The 18,161-nt window shown below is 41.3% G+C and overlaps 1 protein-coding gene and 1 non-coding gene across 3 annotated transcripts in view; one reads left to right on the top strand and one right to left on the bottom strand.

Annotated features, from left to right (window-relative positions):
- The window catches only part of TENM1 (teneurin transmembrane protein 1), a 773,658-nt gene that overhangs the window by 202,460 nt on the left and 553,037 nt on the right, over positions 1-18,161 (top strand). For both annotated transcript variants that reach the window (XM_072626495.1, XM_072626494.1), the window contains exon 3: positions 16,563-16,839. In XM_072626495.1, coding sequence (XP_072482596.1) covers positions 16,623-16,839 — 217 coding nt within the window. In that variant the 5' untranslated portion in view covers positions 16,563-16,622. The remainder of the gene's footprint in view (positions 1-16,562; positions 16,840-18,161) is intronic.
- On the bottom strand, positions 2,458-2,564 carry LOC140516495 (U6 spliceosomal RNA). The gene has a single exon (XR_011971384.1). It is a non-coding gene; the product is annotated as a U6 spliceosomal RNA (small nuclear RNA).

Raw genomic sequence — 18,161 nt, 5'->3', positions numbered from 1 at the left:
CTGCTCCCTGCCTCCACTGTCTTCAATTCCTCCATTCTGTCCTTCCCACTATGGCCCAACTAATCACCCTTGGGCATAGTTCTCATGCTTACTCACTTGTCAGTCAAGACCCTCCAATCTATCACCTCCCTGCCTATCCAGCCTTAACTCAGGTCTAGAGAACAACCTTCAAGTCTCTACTTTATGCCACACTTACCAAGAACATTCACCCATTTGGTTGCATAGGCAAGAGAAAACTTTTCAGATGTTTCCCTGATAGCTAGAAGGTTAACCAACAAGCATTTCTTAGCTATCTATCTACTGTGTGCTAGGCCCTGTGCTAGGCCCTGTGCCAGGCCCAGGGATACAAAGATGAAAATGAAATAGTCCCCACCCCCATGAAGCTTCCGTTCTAATGAGTGGAGCAAATGCACATATATACATATGTACTCACCAAATACAAACCAGATAGGAGGTAATGAGGGGGTGGAGAACCAGGAAAGACCATAAGCAGAAAGTGGAACTGAATGTAAACCAGAAATTCTGAGAGATAGGAGTGAGGAGATTGCAGTCTCAAAAAAGACATGGAGACTAGAGATAGAGCGTCCAGCCACAGCAGCCAGCTCACACAGGAAGAACAGCGAGACAGCCCATCTGACTAGAGAAACGTCTCTAAGGAGAGGAGTAATGTGATGTGTGAGACAGCTGGAAAGTTAGGATGAAGGCAAGTTGGTAACTTGAAATGCCAAACAGGAATTTCTGTTTGATCTTAAAGGTGATAGGGAGCCACTAGAGTTTATTCAGTAGGGGAGTGACCCAGAGAAATCTGCACCTTGGAAAAAACACTTCATCAACTGAGTGGTATGTGTTCTGGAGAGGAGAGAGACATAAGGCAGCCTGACCATTTAGGAAGGTTTACAGTAGAACAGAATACAGGTAAGGATGGTCTGAACTAGGATGGTGACTGTAGAAATAGAGAGAAGGGGATGCACTCAAGGCTCCTGCCTATCAAAGATCAGTTGCATTTTCCTTCTGCCTCACTTCATATTCATTAGCCTTCCTGTCTTCAGAGAATTGGCAGTGCCCACGCTACCTTCTCCTTCCCTAGGAGGCTCACCATCTCCCTTCTTTCCTGGGATCTTTCCCAAATTGTCCAAGAGACTCCCGAGTCTCTGACAGAGTAGTTTTCTCCTGAGTTGTTTCTTCATCCCACAGATTCCCAGAACTGGTTGGCCCACTTCCCAGTGTTGCCTGGTCTGTTCTCTGGCATCCAAGAAGGAAGTTACACAACCATTCCTCCCCCACACCCTCTTCCACATGTATAGCCTGCTCATCCTCAAAAGTCTCAGGGAAAAGAATCCTAGAACTACACAGCTGTAAGGATCCTAGTGACCAGAGTTCTCCCCAGAAATATACATTTAACAAATTGTGCCCTTTCTCATTACACAATGAAAAAACTGATGTCCAGAGAAGGCTAATGACTTCCCCAATGTCAAACAGCCGATGAGCTGTAGAACTGCTGTTTAATATTAAATTGATGAGCAAAGTTCTGCAGACTGTGGTCATAATGCTTTTATGTATTTTCAAAATTCAAGTGCATTTTAAGAAAAATCAATCCTCATGCCAGCTGTTTGGGAAAGGCAACACAGGTAAAATTATCCTCAGTTCACAGGTGTGGAAACTGACACCAAGAGAGATGTCAAAACACCCCGAATTACAACCCTGGTCTTCTGAAGGTTTACCTAGGACTCTTTCCCCTAGACCAGAGTATACCTGGCACATTTGGCTTTTGTTCAGTTGCTGCAATTGACAGCCTTATGTCCATCTCCAAAGAACAGCTCACAGCAGTCACCAGGGCATCTCACCCCACCCCACTGGCAAGAAAGATCAAGCCCTAAGGGAAAGGTCTGGCACTAAGGCTTCCTGTGCTGGGCCTGACACAGAGATAGGTGGAGGTGTGCCATAGTAGGTAGAGTCAGGAAGACATTGGTGCAGGCTCCACCTCTGACACTTGGTAATTGTGTGACCCTGGGCAATCCACTTAAACTTTCTGAGTCTCTCCTCAGTAAGATGAGGAAAACAAGAGAATAAGCATTTATATAGTACCTACGATGAGCCAGGCACTGTACTAGTAAGTGCTTTTTGCAAGGATTATGTCATTTGATCCTCACAATTCTGGAAGTGGGTGCTATTATTATCATCCCCATTTCACAGTTAAGCAAACTCAGGCAAACAGAGGTTATCTGCCTTGCTCATGGTCACATAGTGTCCAAGGCCACAATGAAAGTCAGATCTTCCTGGTGCTAGGCCCAGCGCTAGCCACTGTACCACCAGCTGTCTTTATTGAATAATTAAGTCTATAGCTACCTCATAGGAGTGTTGAGGCTCAAATGGGAAAATGTATGTAAAGCCCTTCTCAAACTTTCTAACAATGTCGAAGTTTTTATCTGAGAAGCCAAACTCGTTATCTTTTTAAAAATAAATATGGAAGGCTTCACAAATTTAGCATGGCGTTCGTGCATAGGGGCCTGCTGATCTTGTCTGTACAGTTCCAATTTTAGTATGGGTACTGCCTAAGTGAACACTCATTGTCTTTCCATTTAAATTTACCCCCTCCTACAAACTTGTCAGCGAGCTAACATGCATTTATTAAGCACTTACTATGTATTATTCACTTCCTTATCTCCGGTCTTCCTGGTCACCTGTGCTAGAAATTTCAGAGCCATTTTTTATTTTGTTTCTTTTAATCCCCTCCATGTCCAGTCTGTGGCGCCATCTTCCCATTCTGCTTCCATCTTCCTCACTTCCAGTCCAGTGCTCTTTCCACTGCAGTACACAGTTGCCTCCCCCTTTCTCTCTTCTTTTATGGCCAACAGCCTAATTCAGCCCCTTCCTTCCTCTGACCTGGATTGCTCTCAGTGCTTCCTCATTGGTCTACCTGCTTAAGGTTGCTTCTCTTTGGAATTCATCTTACACATAGTTGCCAGAATGATCTTAAGGCCTGGGTCTGACTCTGTTGCCTCCTGTTTGTGATCATCTGTGGCCTTCCATGGCCTCCAGGAAAAAAAATAATATGATCTCCTTAAGGCTGGTATATAAGTCCTTCTATCACGTGGCTTCCTTTCAACGTTTCTCATTTTATTCACATTATTCTCTTTCATAGACTCTTTCCATTTCAGCCAAAGCTCTTCCCTGATTGGATTGTGCTATCTCTTGCCTCCTTGTAGTCATGCAAGGTTTTCCCATGCCCAGAATGCCCTCCTTCCTCATATCTCCTTCTCAAGAGCCTTATCTTCCTTCAAGGTTCAGACTCCATGCCTTCTCTTCCATGAAGGCTTTCCAGCCCTCCCTATATCCCCCCATTTTTTAGTGTTCTTTCCCTTCTCCCTTTTCTTTATCCTCTTCTTATTTGTGCACATTTTGTGACTCCCCAGAAGAACAGAAGCTTCTTGAAGTTAGGGACTGTTCTTAATCTTTCTTCCTGTCCCTGGTTTCTAGCATAGTGCCCTATGCAGAGAAGGTGCAAGGACTTATCTGTGGAATTAAATTGCATTTAAGGAGCCTCCTTCATGGCCGCTAGTTTTACTCACCTTATTAGCTTCATTTCCACCCAATATTCAGGATAATTGAAAATGAAGTTTTAATAGCAGGCATTGCAAGTGCTTTTTGCTACTGACTGCTGTCAGTGAAACCTGAGAGGGCTACTGATAATGTGCAGACAGACACTGCTAGGCTAATGGAAGCTGGAGATGGGAATCAGGAACTAGGATTTATTCTCGCTATTTGCAAACTGTGGCAGAAAGTGGTGATGCTGGTCGTACTGTCAAGCATTTAAAGCCAATTTCTTTCCAAGATAGCAAATTGAATTTGATGCTCCATTTTGGATAAGTGTGGTAATGCTGAAATTACTATAAAATTGACAAAGCCCTGGTGGATTCCACTGTAAGACAAATGGATGAAGAAGCTTTGTTTACTTAGGAAAATATACACCTATTATTCTTACCTGAAGAGGAAAAGTGCTTTGATACGTTGGAGTTATCGCAATTTTCTTGAAGATTGTTCTCCATATTAAGTGTTTAGCTCATCTACGTAATCCTCCACAAAGGAAATTGAGAAGTAATAAGGGAAAGATAATTGCAAGAGTTGGAAAAAGAGCTGGTGTGTAGAAGAGAGGTGCCCTAACAACTACGAAATTATATTTTTATTTGCCATTGACTAAGTGCTAGGAACATGTGTGGCACTTACATAAGAAAGAAATATGTATTCTCTGCTCCCCAAAGAATTCGTCCTCAGCTCAGTGATTGCCAAGCCTGGGTCTCATATTACCTAAGGTATTGCCAATTCTATTATCAGATTGCACAAAATACTCAGGAAAATCTCAAAATGAAGGGAATGTTCATCTCCTTTTACTTGTCATTATGTATGGTGACATTCCCTCAGGACCTGCTCCAGTTTGTTACTGCTTCAGTGGCTCGGTGGTTTCATTGATGCCACCTTGCCACCCCTTTGGCTCCTACCTGATCCTTGCCCATGTTTGGAGGGGGTTTTGTCGGGGTTCTGTTTTGTTTTTGTGTTATTTTCCCTCGTAAGCCCCCCATCGAGGATCCACCCGATTCACTGGCAGTCTTCCTCTAGGTCTTTTTAATGTTGCATGGGCACCAGGGCCACACTCAGGCTGCCCATCTGTTCTCCCTAGTTCTTGCCGCATGAGTGCACTCTCTGAAATGCAGGCAAGAATCATAAGCTCTTGGGGATGAACAGAAATCAGGGCCTAGTGTTTTGAACATTAAACGATTGAGGGGGTTCAGCTCCATGATTTCGCAGGTCCCTTTCAAGTCTAAATCTTGATTCTAAGATGATTTTATGAAAGATAATAATGTACAGACTGGAAGGACGTGTGTTTTCATGGTGCTCTGGTGGATAGTACTGCCGTTTTCCACTGGCTATGTATTCTCCACAAACTCTTTGTCTTATCTTTATTCTCCAAAAAAAAAATTTGTCATTTAGTTCCATCTATGCCCACTCACCCCAACATATACGCACACATATTTACACAAAATAACACAAAATCCCAGAAAAACCAGAAAAACTGAGCAGTCACACAAAGGGATGTGAGATGTTTTAAATCTGATTATGTACTTGTGGAAATAAGCCAACTCTGTTCCTCTTTTCTCCTCCTGGGTCCTAAAGAGACCTGCTGGGGCCACCATTCAGGCATTTGCTACATCTGTTGCCACTACTGAATGAGATCCATTCTGGGGGAATATTTTTCCAGAAGGGACCTTTCATCTTCCCCAATGTGAAATTTCTTCAAATACTTATTGAGTAATTAACTTAGGCAAACACATGTGTACCAGTGTCACAAGCAGAATTTCATTTCATTTTTGTCCTGGGCTTTTTTTTCTGTGATCAGAGAACCTCAGTACTCCTCAGAGATCCAGGGTTCCAGATGTGAGGAAACATCACTAGCACTGCTGGTAGCCTCAAATACAATGGCTTGTGTGGCTTTTTGAAATCTCAGTGTGTTATATTGGTAAATAAATTACTAATTCATTGACCCTGGAAATGGGAGCTGTTTTTAATCTTCTATTTCTTTTTTCTTCACTGATGCTTTTTTTATTCTTTTTGCTCCCTAAATATTCCTTCTCCTGGAACATAACAATAACAACAGCAAACATTTCTAAAAAGTTTGCAAAGTATTTTCTAAATATGAACTCCTTTGATTCTCAGAAATACTCTGTGAAATGGTTGCTATTATTATCCCCACTTTCGCATGTAAAAATATTGCAAGATGAAAGAGGATATGACTTGCCGAGGGTCACGCAACTTGTAAATGTCTGAGATAGGAGTTGAACTCAAGTCCTCCTGACTGCAAACCTGACTCTATCTGCTCCACCATCTAGAAGGAAATCTGAAGCTCTCAAAGGCTAGAAGATCTGCCAAGCTAGAACAGCTTTAAGGACAGGTTCCGTGATGTGGAACAGTCGGGATAAATCCGGAAAAGCTCATCAGCAGGTTGGCGACAGAGTGATACATATTTCAGGAATAGTAACTCTGCAGGAGGAGTTGGTGTGAGGAGCCCCCTCACTGGAGAAATGAGGGATCTCGAAGGACTGGACTCCAAAGAAGCAGTGGAAATAGGGCTAGTCCAGTTTATTATTTAGGTTTGCTGGGGACATCTGACTAGCCTGTCCAAAATGTAGACTTTACTCGCAACATCATTTCAAAAAATAATACTAACTACATGAAATTAAAGAACTGCTCAGTAACTGACTGCTGCCAAGTTATTGACACAAATCAGTAGTAATTTGGGTGAATATGTCCATTTCCCCTCTCTCCCTGAGCGCGCACACACACACACACACACACACACACACGCACGCACGTTTGGGTATGGATGCACAGTTAGCAGTTTCTTTCCCCTGGCAAAATGGTAAAATGTTTCATGGCATATCATTCCTGAAGGCTTCCCTAAAGGAGGACCAGGAAACAAATCAAAGAAAAGAGGAAGGACCCATTCACCTTTATAATTTTACTGTATTTGCCACTAATTCCATTAATACCTTCTTAATAAAATTATTCAGCTGTCTTCTCATTAATGCAAACTCCCATACAGAAATAGGAGTGATTCAAGTCAGCATCATTCTCTTTCTTTCTGTGCCACACCTGCTGACTCTCACTCAGGCAACATCACCCCTATGCTGGGTGAGCTCAGAGTGTTCCTTCCCACCCTAGGCCTGCCCCAATTGAGCACTATGCCTTCTCTCCATTCAGTGCCCAGCTCAGGATCCACCTGCCTGATTCTTCCAATTGACAGTGTGTGTGTGTATGTGTATAAAATCTCAGATTTTCCTAGAGCCTTTGTTTAAATCTCTCCTTTGCTCCCATCACACTCTACTTTCTATGATTTTTTTACATTCCTTATCCCCCCTAGTAAATTATAAGCTCTTCTAGGGTACAGATTGATTTCAGGGTATCATTGTTTCCCTATCACCTAACATAGGGCCTGGCATGAAGTAAGTGCTTAATAAATCACTGTACCACCTCAGGAGATAATCAGGTATTCTCCCCACAACCACCACCTAGTACTTAAGGAAAAGTCTATATTACTATTTGTTGTGTCTGTTGTCAGTCAGAGACATGTTTGCTCTATGGCCTCTGAGGAGAGCCCTAATCACGGGTTCTGGCACCTGGGACCATTTGGGTTAAAATGGAGGGTAAGAGTTGGGGCATGGAGGACACTTGTCCTGGTTGAATGCAGATGTTCCATTTAACCCCCAGAATGAGACAGAAATTTAAAGGCAGCACTAATGTGCTTGGAGGAAGGGAGATCTGAGTTGAGAAAGGAGAGAGATGACATCCTCATGAAAGGAGGTGGGTCCTGGAAAAGGGTTAGGATCTTTTTGTTGCCTCTTGAATCCTGACCTACTATGGTAAAACCTCAGCCCTGATTATAGCTCACCCTTTGATTCTAGGATTCTATGACTGTTGTTGAATTGAATTGAAGCCCAATGCTCTTGCTCCTGTCTTTGCCAATAAAAATATACCTGTACTACATTCAGTTAGCTCAGAATCTTTGTAGGCAGCCCATTCTGATAAAATGGTCTTGGCTTCCTACTATCTTCCAATAAGATTTGCATTTTAACCCAAAGGAGTAAATAGGGTGATGAGAATTTTAGGTCCTGTTGGGGAGAGAATCTTTGATTTGGTGGTGACATTTTGCCCTCCCTCACTCACATATTCCATATTCCAGAAACTTCCCCCTAGGCTGCCTATGTGTAGGATGAGGCCTGATTGTCCTTGTCCTGAAAGCTGAGCCCAGGATAGATTTTTGACCCTCCATTCCCATCAGAGAGTAGCATGAGATTCCCTTGAGACAGAAACAAACAAGATGAGAAGAAGAGGGATGGATGTCTATTTCCCTGATTGTCTAAATGGGAAACATTCCCATATCCAAGGCTTCTGGGTGACTTGGTTTTCAATCAAAGTATGCTAAAAAGAAATTAGAGAATTCAAAGACAGGAAGAGATCACATTGCCCCGACGCCCAGAAATGTCAGCAGGATTGTTGCCTACAATCCCTAGATTGGGCCATTTATTTGTGTCCATGCAGCTTGAGGCACACAAACTACCATCACCCTTCAAGTCTTCCCTGTAGTTTTATATCCTTAGTGGGACAGAAGAAGGAAATAAGCACCAATATGTCCCCTGAAAAGATGCTGATTCCAGAGAGAGGTTTTATTTCTAATGGGGCATTAGGATGAGCTCCAAGTGGTAAGTTAAAAATTTTATTCTCTAGCTTTCTGATTCTTAAGCAGATGAGAGCTTAAAGAATGGACTTTTGCTTTTCCCATATTCTTTGTCATGGGAAAATTAGATGAACTATCGTAAAAATAAGTTTTGTATTTGGCCTCTGTCCCCTTAATAGGATCCTAAAATCCCAACATGATGATGCATCCAAGTAAGAGAAAAATATGGAACTTACAGTAAGTTAGCATGGGTGGAATAGAAAGGAACTATGGTCCCTAATCCAGGTGCCTGGGTTCAAATTCTGGCTATGCTACTCACCAGCTATATAACATAGCCTTATTTTAAGACCTTAGCTTCCTCTGAAAAATGAAAATAAACTCTTGCATTCCCTAACTCACAGAGCTGTTGTGAGGAAAGCATAAAGTATTAGATGTAGTCCACAGCATTTATTAAGTTCTTACTGTATGCCAGGCATTATGCTAAATGGAAGCTGCTACTGCTGGTAGGGGAACTTTGGCTATTTTTGTGATTCAGTGGTATTTTCATTCCCATTGATAGAAGTCCAGTGCTGGAGTTAGGAAGAACGGGTTTTTAATCTTACCTCTGATACGTCCTGGTACCACAGACAGATCTCCAACACTATGTTAAGTATGAGATCCCAACCTACATTAATGGATATCATTTCTCTACCAGGTGCTTCCTGAACAGATTAAATCTCAAATCTGGATTGTTTTTAATACTAAATTTAGGTCCTGCCTTTGACACATCCTAACTATGTGACCATAGACTTATAATGACAGAATTAATTATATTAACATGTTATAAATTAATATAATTTCCAATTTTGATTGATGAAGGTTATATCCATACTGAGAGTCCCTGCATCTTCTACCATTGAATTCATTGGTCCAATTTAAAAAATTATCCTTCCCAAATAAATCTTACCTGATATGGTGTATTCATCATACGACTACTTGAATGGAGCCAGGTTCTCATCCTTTCATTGTTCCTGATTCAAATTCATCATTGCCTTCTCATTCTGGATGATTCCTGTGCATATTTTTTCATGGATCCTCACCCCAGGATGCACCCAACATGACAGTGGCCTTCCTCTTGGTCTTGTGATAGATTGAGGGTATCAGATGTCCCAGCTCTTGTCCCTTGCTTGTACCACATGATTATCTTATAGAGTTATATGTTTCTTCAATGACATGCTTAGGATATGTGATTTTAAAAAGCCAATATAATTCCAGGCCCATCCAACAAAGGAGAAAAGTCTGTGGTACTCTATTTAACTTTTTTCCATTTGTGGAGTTGGTATTAAGAGGTGATCCCATTTATGACAATGTCACAAAAACAGGACATGGTTGTAAAAGTTTTGAATAGTAGTACTCAAAAGCCCTAAAAAATCTGGCTAGTACTCCAGGAGAATGGTCTTTGTAAAAGGTAGTAAAACACTCTCCATTTGTCAAAACATGAAATTAAGGCCTTCTGTCTATGGAAAATTAGAAGAAGAAAAAACAAGAAAGCATAGAAGAGGCAGTGTAGCATGGTGGGTGGAACACTGAGTCAGGAGTCAGATGACCCGAATTCAGGTTAGATGACCTACCTCAGCCATCAATAAATCAGAGATCTCAAGCCAGCACTACTTAGTTCTCCATAATAAATCACTCTGTATCTGTTTTCTGTGTCTGTTTCCTCATCTTCTCTTATTTATTTTTTTTAGTTTTCAATGTTTACTTTTATAAGATTGTGAGTTCCAAATTTTTTCTCCCTCCCCTCCTCCCTCTCCAAGATGGCATGTAATTTGATATAGTCTCTCTCTTTCTCTCTCTCTCTCTCTCTCTCTCTCTCTCTCTCTCTCTCTCTCTTTCTCTCTCTCTCTCTCTCTCTCTCTCTTTCTCTCTCTCTTTCTCTTTCTATATATATATATATATGTATATATATATATATGTATATATATATATATACAATCATATTAAACATATTTCCATATTAGTCATTGTTTCCTCATCTTTAAAATGGGAATAATAAGTCTTACTCTAAATACCTTACAAGATTGTTGGGATGAAAGTTTTTTGCAACTGGATAGTTTTATAGATAGGCACAAGAGTTCCCCATCATTGTAGTCAAGTTAGGTTGCAGTTGACATGTTCATTGAAAAACAGTAGTACACACACACACACACTTTGTTTAATCTGAAGGGTTTTCTTTTATTTAAAAAGAATAATAATGTTAAAGGAAAAAGAACCATGTCTTTTAAGATTCTGTTTTCATAGTTATTGACATACAGGGTTGTATATTTCTCTGATTTTGTGATGAGTTGTCCAAAACCAATTTGGAGCTTCAACAAGGATTATATGTAGTTTGTCTGAGGTCTATCAAAATCCATCTTGAGCAAAGGGTGAGGAGAAGTGTCCACTCTTGGATTTTAATAATACTTCTGGGTTATTAAAGGGACACGTTCTTCAAGGTCATTCACATACCTTGGATAAGTGGCATATTCCTGATTAATGACTGTTTGTCTCACACTGAAGAGCTGTGATTAAAACTATCTCTTTCACTGGGACTGGATGTGCGTTCATTCTCTTATTTGATGCTCAGGCTGCAGAGAAAGAATATTTTGGGCACATAGAGGTTTGAGTTGTTTCTAGACTTGAAAAACAAATAAGTGGTACCCAAGGGAAGATGTCAACCTAATGATGATCCAAATGTGACGACCCTGCCTTTCTAACTCCATTTTGCCATTTGTTAGATGGGAATCAGTAGCCAACATGTCTTAGCTGTATGAGCCTAGCCCATCCCTCAACTTCTTGTGGACTCATTCTCAATGTTACATGTCTGGTGTGAGGGTTTACCTAGTTCTGTGCTTTTACCTGGGAGCTGAGAGGAGAGGCAGAGAAAGGGAGCTGCAGTTAAGTCTCTACAGGGTTTAAATTTGTATGTGATCACAAAATCAGCTCATGCAAAATGAGAATGTTGCTTTGGTCAAATCTCAGCTCTGATCAGCCCACATAGAGCAAACCAAGGATCCAATATGAGCAATTGCAGAGATGCCAATGGAGCTTTAAAAGGTTGGCCAGTGGAAGATGGTATGGCTTTTGGTTTACTTATGCAGAAAAGCAGCAAATTAAGTTGCTTTGTACTTGGTGGCCTTCAGGTGTCTCCACCCATTGTGTATCAGTGGCCCTCAGCCCAAAAGAGGTCTCCTCTGTGAGTTTGCAGTCTTAAATGGATAAAGCAATTTCTATGTTGGTTGAGAAGGTGATAGATGGATCTTATTAATGATTCTTTTCATGTGTGAAGAGTTCAGTCCTAGAGTCACAACGATGCACACAGATGCTACCCTGGAAGTTTGCTCTCAGCACCAGTGCTCACTTTGCACTGTTTATTCTTAGCAAAGGACAAGGTCTAGGAGACAGGCAATTGTCCAAATACTGAATGATAATGCTCTGGCCAGCCAGGAAGAAAGACAGACTCTAAAGAGGACTGCCCAGAGTTGTTACTATGATGCCTGCTGCTTCTATTTCAGGTTTGCAAAGCCCTTTACATTCATTATCTCATGTGATCTTCACAACCGCCCTGGGAAATAAGTGTTCTAGATATTATTATCCACAATTTGCCGTAAGAAAACATATTGAAAGGGGTTAAAAGACTTGCCATCAGTGTCACAGAGCCAGTGTCCGAGGCAGCATTGGAACTTGGGTCTTCCTGCCCCCAAGTACAGTTCCCTATCTACTGCTCTTTCTCCAGTGTGCCTCATAGGTTTCCACTCATTGTTTGTTGATGATAACAAAGTAGGAAAGAACCAACTCTATGTAAATCATGCCAGTAACTCCAGGAAATTTTGGGGATGTGAAATTTACATTATCATATGGCTCATAAGCATATGTCTGTCTGTGCATAATAAATAAAACAAAGAGTTTAGTCCAAACACATGGTAGACATTCCTCTTATTCTCTGTGCTTTCACACAAAATCTTTTCTTCCCTTAGCTTTGTTTAAAAATTTTACCATAGAACCTGGACCTGTGTTTTCTTAATATAAATTTAAACAAACTGATCAATTAAATGGCAGCTGTCCCTTAGAGCTTTTGAATGCTTTGTAGACACATGAATTCACTGTAACCCTAGATACTGAGAAATAAAGAGCATTTAAAACCTGCATCCCTGCTCTCAGTGAGCTTCCATTTTAGTTGGAGGCACAAGACTCACACATGGGTAAAAGCTGGACAACACTTCAAAATAGTATAGGATCATGAACGCATGTCATCTGAGAAGCCCTGTCTGAGTGTCTCTTGTGCATCTGGATCACAGGGCCTATTTGAATTCCAGGTCTCAGGGCAGGAGAAAGGGAGAGTAGGGAAGCAGTGGAAGATGGAGAAGAGCTAGAATTAGAACTCTTCGAGAATGCTTGTAAAGTTTATGGGCACAGCTTAAATGGGGGAGCAGTAGTTTTAAGTTGTTAGCTTATCAAGTAGAACTGATATGTGTGTGTGTGAAAAAATATATACATACATATGTGAATATATACATATATTGCATTAAAGAATCAAATAATTTCAGAAACTGAACTAACAGATGATCATGACTATCATGTAAATATCTACAGGGTTTGATGATCACTTTAAATATCTACAGTGTTTCTAACTTTTGCAAGTATTTAGCATTTCATATCAAAAAACCCCTGAGTGTGAAGGCAGAGAATTCTTCCAACCATCCCATGTGGTTTGCTCTCTTAGGAAACAGTTGGGGGGGAGGGACAAATATTTCTCTCAGGAATTATTAGCAGTTCTTGGACTGGCAACGCAATGTAGTAGCCCAATATAGGACCCTCTGTTTCTCTAAGCAGCGCACGCAAATTCTGCACCCAGCTAGTATTAGTAATGTATCCAAGCACGCTCATGCACACGTGCACACTCAAGTATGCTTGTGCACACACAATTATAAGCAGCAGGGAAGCCCTCTGTTCCCTCCAAGGGCACTTGATTCCTCAGGCCTTGGTTGCTGTATCTCTCACTTCAAAATTTTTCCTTTTTCTAAAAATGGGAAACCCAGAAAGGGGGAATTATTTTTTTTTTGTTTCTGAATTCATCTCACATTCAGTGAGCATTTGTTAAGCACCCTATCTATGCCAAGTAGTGTGCTAGGTGTTGGGAACACCCTGCCCTCAAGGACCTTACATTTTGCTGGAGGAAAATAACATGTACACTAATGAATGAATCCAAAATATACACAAAGGAAATAGAAAGTAATTTCAGAAGAAGAGTAGAAATCTGGAAGGACCTTGTGACACAAGCTGAGCCTTCAAGGGAGATGGGGATTCTAAGAAGTGAAGGTTAGAAGGAAGAAAGGAAAGAGGGAAACATTTATTAAGAGGTTATTGCCTACTAAACTCCCTGTAAAGGCCATCTGCAAGACGTGTCTTAATTTTCTTTCAACTCTTTCCTTAATCCTTACAGTCTGGCTACTGACCTTCTCGTTGTGCCGAAATTACCTTCTTCAAAGTTACTACTCATCTCTTGGTTGCCACATCCAATGGCCTTTTCCCAATCCTCATTGTCCTTGACCTCTCTGCAGCCTTTGACGCTGGCGATCACTCTCCCCTCCCTGATACTCTCTTCTGTCTAGGTTTTTGCAACACTACTCTTTCCTGGTTTCCTTCCTACCTACCTATCTAACTGCTCCTTTACTGGATCATCCTCCAGAGCATTCCATTTAACCAGAGGCATCCCTCAGGGTTTTGTCCTGGGCCCTCATCTCCCTCTGTACTTCATTTGATGATCTCATCCACTCCCACAGATTTCATTATCATCTCTTTGCTAATGATTCTCAAACTTACCTTTCCTGACCCATTCTCTGCTGACCTCTAGTCTCCTATCTCCTTCTTCCTTTCAGACATCTCAAGCTGGATGTTCAGTAGACATCTTGTGGGGCAGCTAGGTGGTGCAGTGGATAGAGCATCAGTGCAAGAGTCAGGAGGACCTGAGTTCAAATCTCACCTCAGACACTTGACACTCACTAGCTGTATGACCTTGGGCAAGTCACTTAACCCCAATTGCGTCATCCTGGGGCATTTTCAGTCATCCTGATGAATATCTGGTCACTGGATTCAGAGATGGCTCTGGAGGAGAAGTGAGGCTGGTGACCTTGCACAGCCCTCCCTCACTCAAAACAAAGTCAAGTGCAAGTCATGTCATTATTTCTCTGATGGCATGGTCTTCCTCAGCAACGAAGGACAAACACACACACATAAACTCATTACATCTGAAACAGAACTCATCTTTCCTCCTAAACTCTCCCCCATTTCTTCTACCTTCCTTATTACTGTAGAGGATAACACCATCTGTGCTGTCCCTCAGGCTCTCAACCTAAGAGTCTCACTATCTCTCACCACTCCCCTCCCTGCCCCCATATCCAAGCTTTTGCCAAGGCCTGTTGATTTCATTTCTGCAGCGTCCCTCAAATACTCTCCCTTCGATCTTCTGACACTGTCACCACTCTGGTAAAGATGCTCATCACCTCATGCCTTGATTCCTGCAAATGCCTGTTGGTGGGTCTGCCTGCCTGAAGATTCCCCCTACTCCATTCCATTCTCCATTAAGCCATTGAAGTGGTTTTCCTAAAATGCAGGTCTGATCACATCACCTCTTCTACTCAGTAAGCTCCAGTGGCTCTCTATTGCCTCCACGAGCAAATCCCAAATGCTCTATTTGGCACTCAAAGACCTTTCTAACCTTTCTAGCCCCTCCTACCATTCCAGTCTTCTTTCACCCAGTCTCCAACATATACTCTTCAATCCAGGGACAGTGGCCATCCGATTGTTCCACAAACAAGACACTCTGTCTCTCCACTCCAGACATTTTTCTCTGGCAGTGACCCATGTCTGTTCTGACTACTGATCTCCCTGGCTTCCTTGAAGGAACTAAATCCCACCTTCTAAATGCCACCCAACTAAAATCCCACCTTCTCCTGGAAGCCTTCCCTAACTTCTCTCAGTTCTCATGCCTTCTCTTTATTAAATATTTCCTCTTTGTCCTGTAGATTGCTTGTTTTGTATATATTTGTTTCCATGTCTCCCGCCATTAGGTAGTGAGCTCCTTGAAGATCTTAAAAGAAATCTTGGTTCAGGCCTTACCCTGGTTAATAAGGCAAACTCGGGAAAGGGAAGGCAAAAAGGATCTTATTTAGCATACCAAGACAGATAGTTGGGATGGGTGACCCAGGCTGCTTTTATATACAGGAGTCAGCAACTTCCAATATAAAGGCAAGCCAGTCCTGACTGGTACATGTTTTTCAGTGAGAAAAAGGGAGTAGTACCCCCTCAGCTCTTCCCCCATTACAGTGTCATAGGCCTATGTGATTTGTGCACAGACCCTCGGGACTGCCACCTCCTACAGGCTGGTTGCCTGTGGACCAAAAGTGTAAAGGTCATGGGGTCACTCAGATTGACTGTACCAGTGACTGACTGCATGAGGGTGGGGATTGTATCTTGTTTTTTTATGTCCCCAAAATTTAGCACAGTACCTACCACATAGTAGACATTAATAAATGTTTATTGAATTGAATTGCCAAGCTCCATGCAAATAGCTTTACAAATATTATCCCCTTTGACTCTAACAACAACCTTGGGAGAGAGGGACTATTATTATGCCCATTTTACAGTTGAGGAAACAAAGGTAAATAGAAGTTAAGTGACTTGTTCAGGATCACACACCTCATAAGTATATACATCAGGATTTGAACTTGGGTCTTTTTGCCCTGTCTACTGTATCTGCTATCTCTAGGGAGAGCATTCCAGGAGGGGGAAGATGGCCTAGACAAAGACTTTTATGTCTTTATGGGGAATTGGAGAGAAATTCTTTCCTAGTTTTCCATCTTAAACATAGAGACATATCAAAAGAGTGAAGGCTTGGCTGGCAGGGTTTTGAGTGATCCTCCTGGCTGTTATCAAATTTGATTATATCTCGTTTTCTGCTTACTGACCTTGTTATGAATAAACATATATGCACATATCTATTCACAAGCATGTACACCCAAGAGTTGGCCTTCGTGGCAAGCCCAGTACAAATGGCTTTGGAGGCAGCCTCTTTATTGCCTTGAGTCTTTTCTAATGCTACAAGTCTGCCATAATCCTAAATTCTTGAAAATGTATGCATCCAGCTCAAGATAATATTAATCGCCTCAGGCTAACTTCATGTCATCTAGTTTGTCTTTTTGCTAAACTACTTTGATAGTATTATCAGGACAAATTGTGAGTCTTTCAGACTAATTTTCTTTTATATGGCTAAAGCTAAGAAGGCTCATGTTGAATCTCTTTTCCTCCTCTCTTCTAGGACTGTGTGCGTTAAGGTGTCGTTCTTTCTTTTCATGACACTGAGCTTGCTTAATCAAAGATGGAGCAAATGGATTGTAAGCCCTACCAGCCTCTGTCCAAAGTCAAGCATGAAATGGACCTAGCTTATACTAGCTCTTCAGATGAGAGCGAAGAAGGACGAAAACCAGGACAACCCTATAACTCCCGAGAAACTCTGCATGAGTATAACCAAGAGCTTCGACTCCATTGTAACAGCCAGAGCAGAAAAAGGAAGGAAGTTGAGAAATCTACTCAAGGTATCTTGTTAGTGGTTCATTCTGGCTTCTTAACAAATGAAGCATGTTTCTTTCTAAGGGAAAACGAATACCCCTTCATGCGAATACAAAGCCTAATTTGCTGATGCTAACTGGTTAATAATCTACATTGCTAACACATGTTTGAGGAGAAGGGCCCCTTATACCAGCTCAGCCAAGGCTGGAGGTTATATGTAGTTTTACAGATCAGAAATAAATTTGGATTCAGCAATCCTCTTATCAGAACATTCAAAATGTGTCTAATCTGACAAATAGCCATTTACAGACCAAAGGAGAAATAATTTATAGTAAGGCACAAAGCAAACAGCTAAGTGCTTTGAGAGACAAATATTTGACAGCTGATAAGGTTTTAGCAAAGGGTAGCTAAGGCCACCAAATGAGGCTACACAAAGTCTAGTAACTGAAACAGTGAAGAGATAAAGGGCTAAGTACAGAAAGATGGGACACTATTATCCTTCAGGACTGTTTCCTGTAAGGACATAGCTGAGCACTTGCTACCCCAAGGACATCTCCTACCTGTTTTATGTGCTAAAACAGTGATGCAAAGTTAAAGTCTGATTGGATTAATTGTGGTTTTAGTTGATAGTTATGAACCTCTACCGTATTCAAAACTCTGAGTTTCATCTCATCCATGTGGGCACTCACTCCAGTGGTTTGATACTTGTTCATATCCATCCATAAAGCCATATTAGGGAAGTCTTAAATTCTGTAGAGTCATGTAGTCATCGATTTAGAATTAGAAGGAACTTCAGAAGTCAACTAGTCTAACTTCATTTTTTAAAGGAGGAAACTGAGGCCAAGAGATGGTACATTACTTGACCAAGGTCATGTAGGCTGGAGGCTTTCCTCTAAGTAAAAACTTCACATGTTCATATTCCTATTTAAACAGATTCAAAAAGTTTATTATATATAATATACATACATATATGTATGTGTATGTATATCAAAGTTTATTATATTAACTATGATAGTCATTTTTCAAACTTTTCAAGAGATGTAGCTATTTTGATTTACCCTTTCATGTCTCTGTGTTACTCCTACGACATCCGTGATGGCATAGAGATCCTACCTGGTACTAGGGACCTGAGCTCTAGTCTTGGCCCTGTTTCTAACTTGCAGGATTACCTTGGTGCTTCAGTACCCTCTTTCTTTTGCCAAATGAGTCAGGTTTACTTGAAGGGTTTAGGAAAAATAATGAAAGGGGAAAATCAATCAGATTCTCCCATTCACATTGCTTCTTGTATTCAGTAGCAATTGCCCCTCAATTGAGTGACTTTGTGATAAATTAATTACCAAACCTAGGG

Source organism: Notamacropus eugenii, chromosome X (assembly GCF_028372415.1).
Source record: "Notamacropus eugenii isolate mMacEug1 chromosome X, mMacEug1.pri_v2, whole genome shotgun sequence".
In the NCBI taxonomy this organism is placed as follows: domain Eukaryota; kingdom Metazoa; phylum Chordata; class Mammalia; order Diprotodontia; family Macropodidae; genus Notamacropus; species Notamacropus eugenii.
The sequence above is the reverse complement of the archived record's forward strand: the minus strand, read 5'-3'. Positions and strand labels throughout refer to the sequence as shown.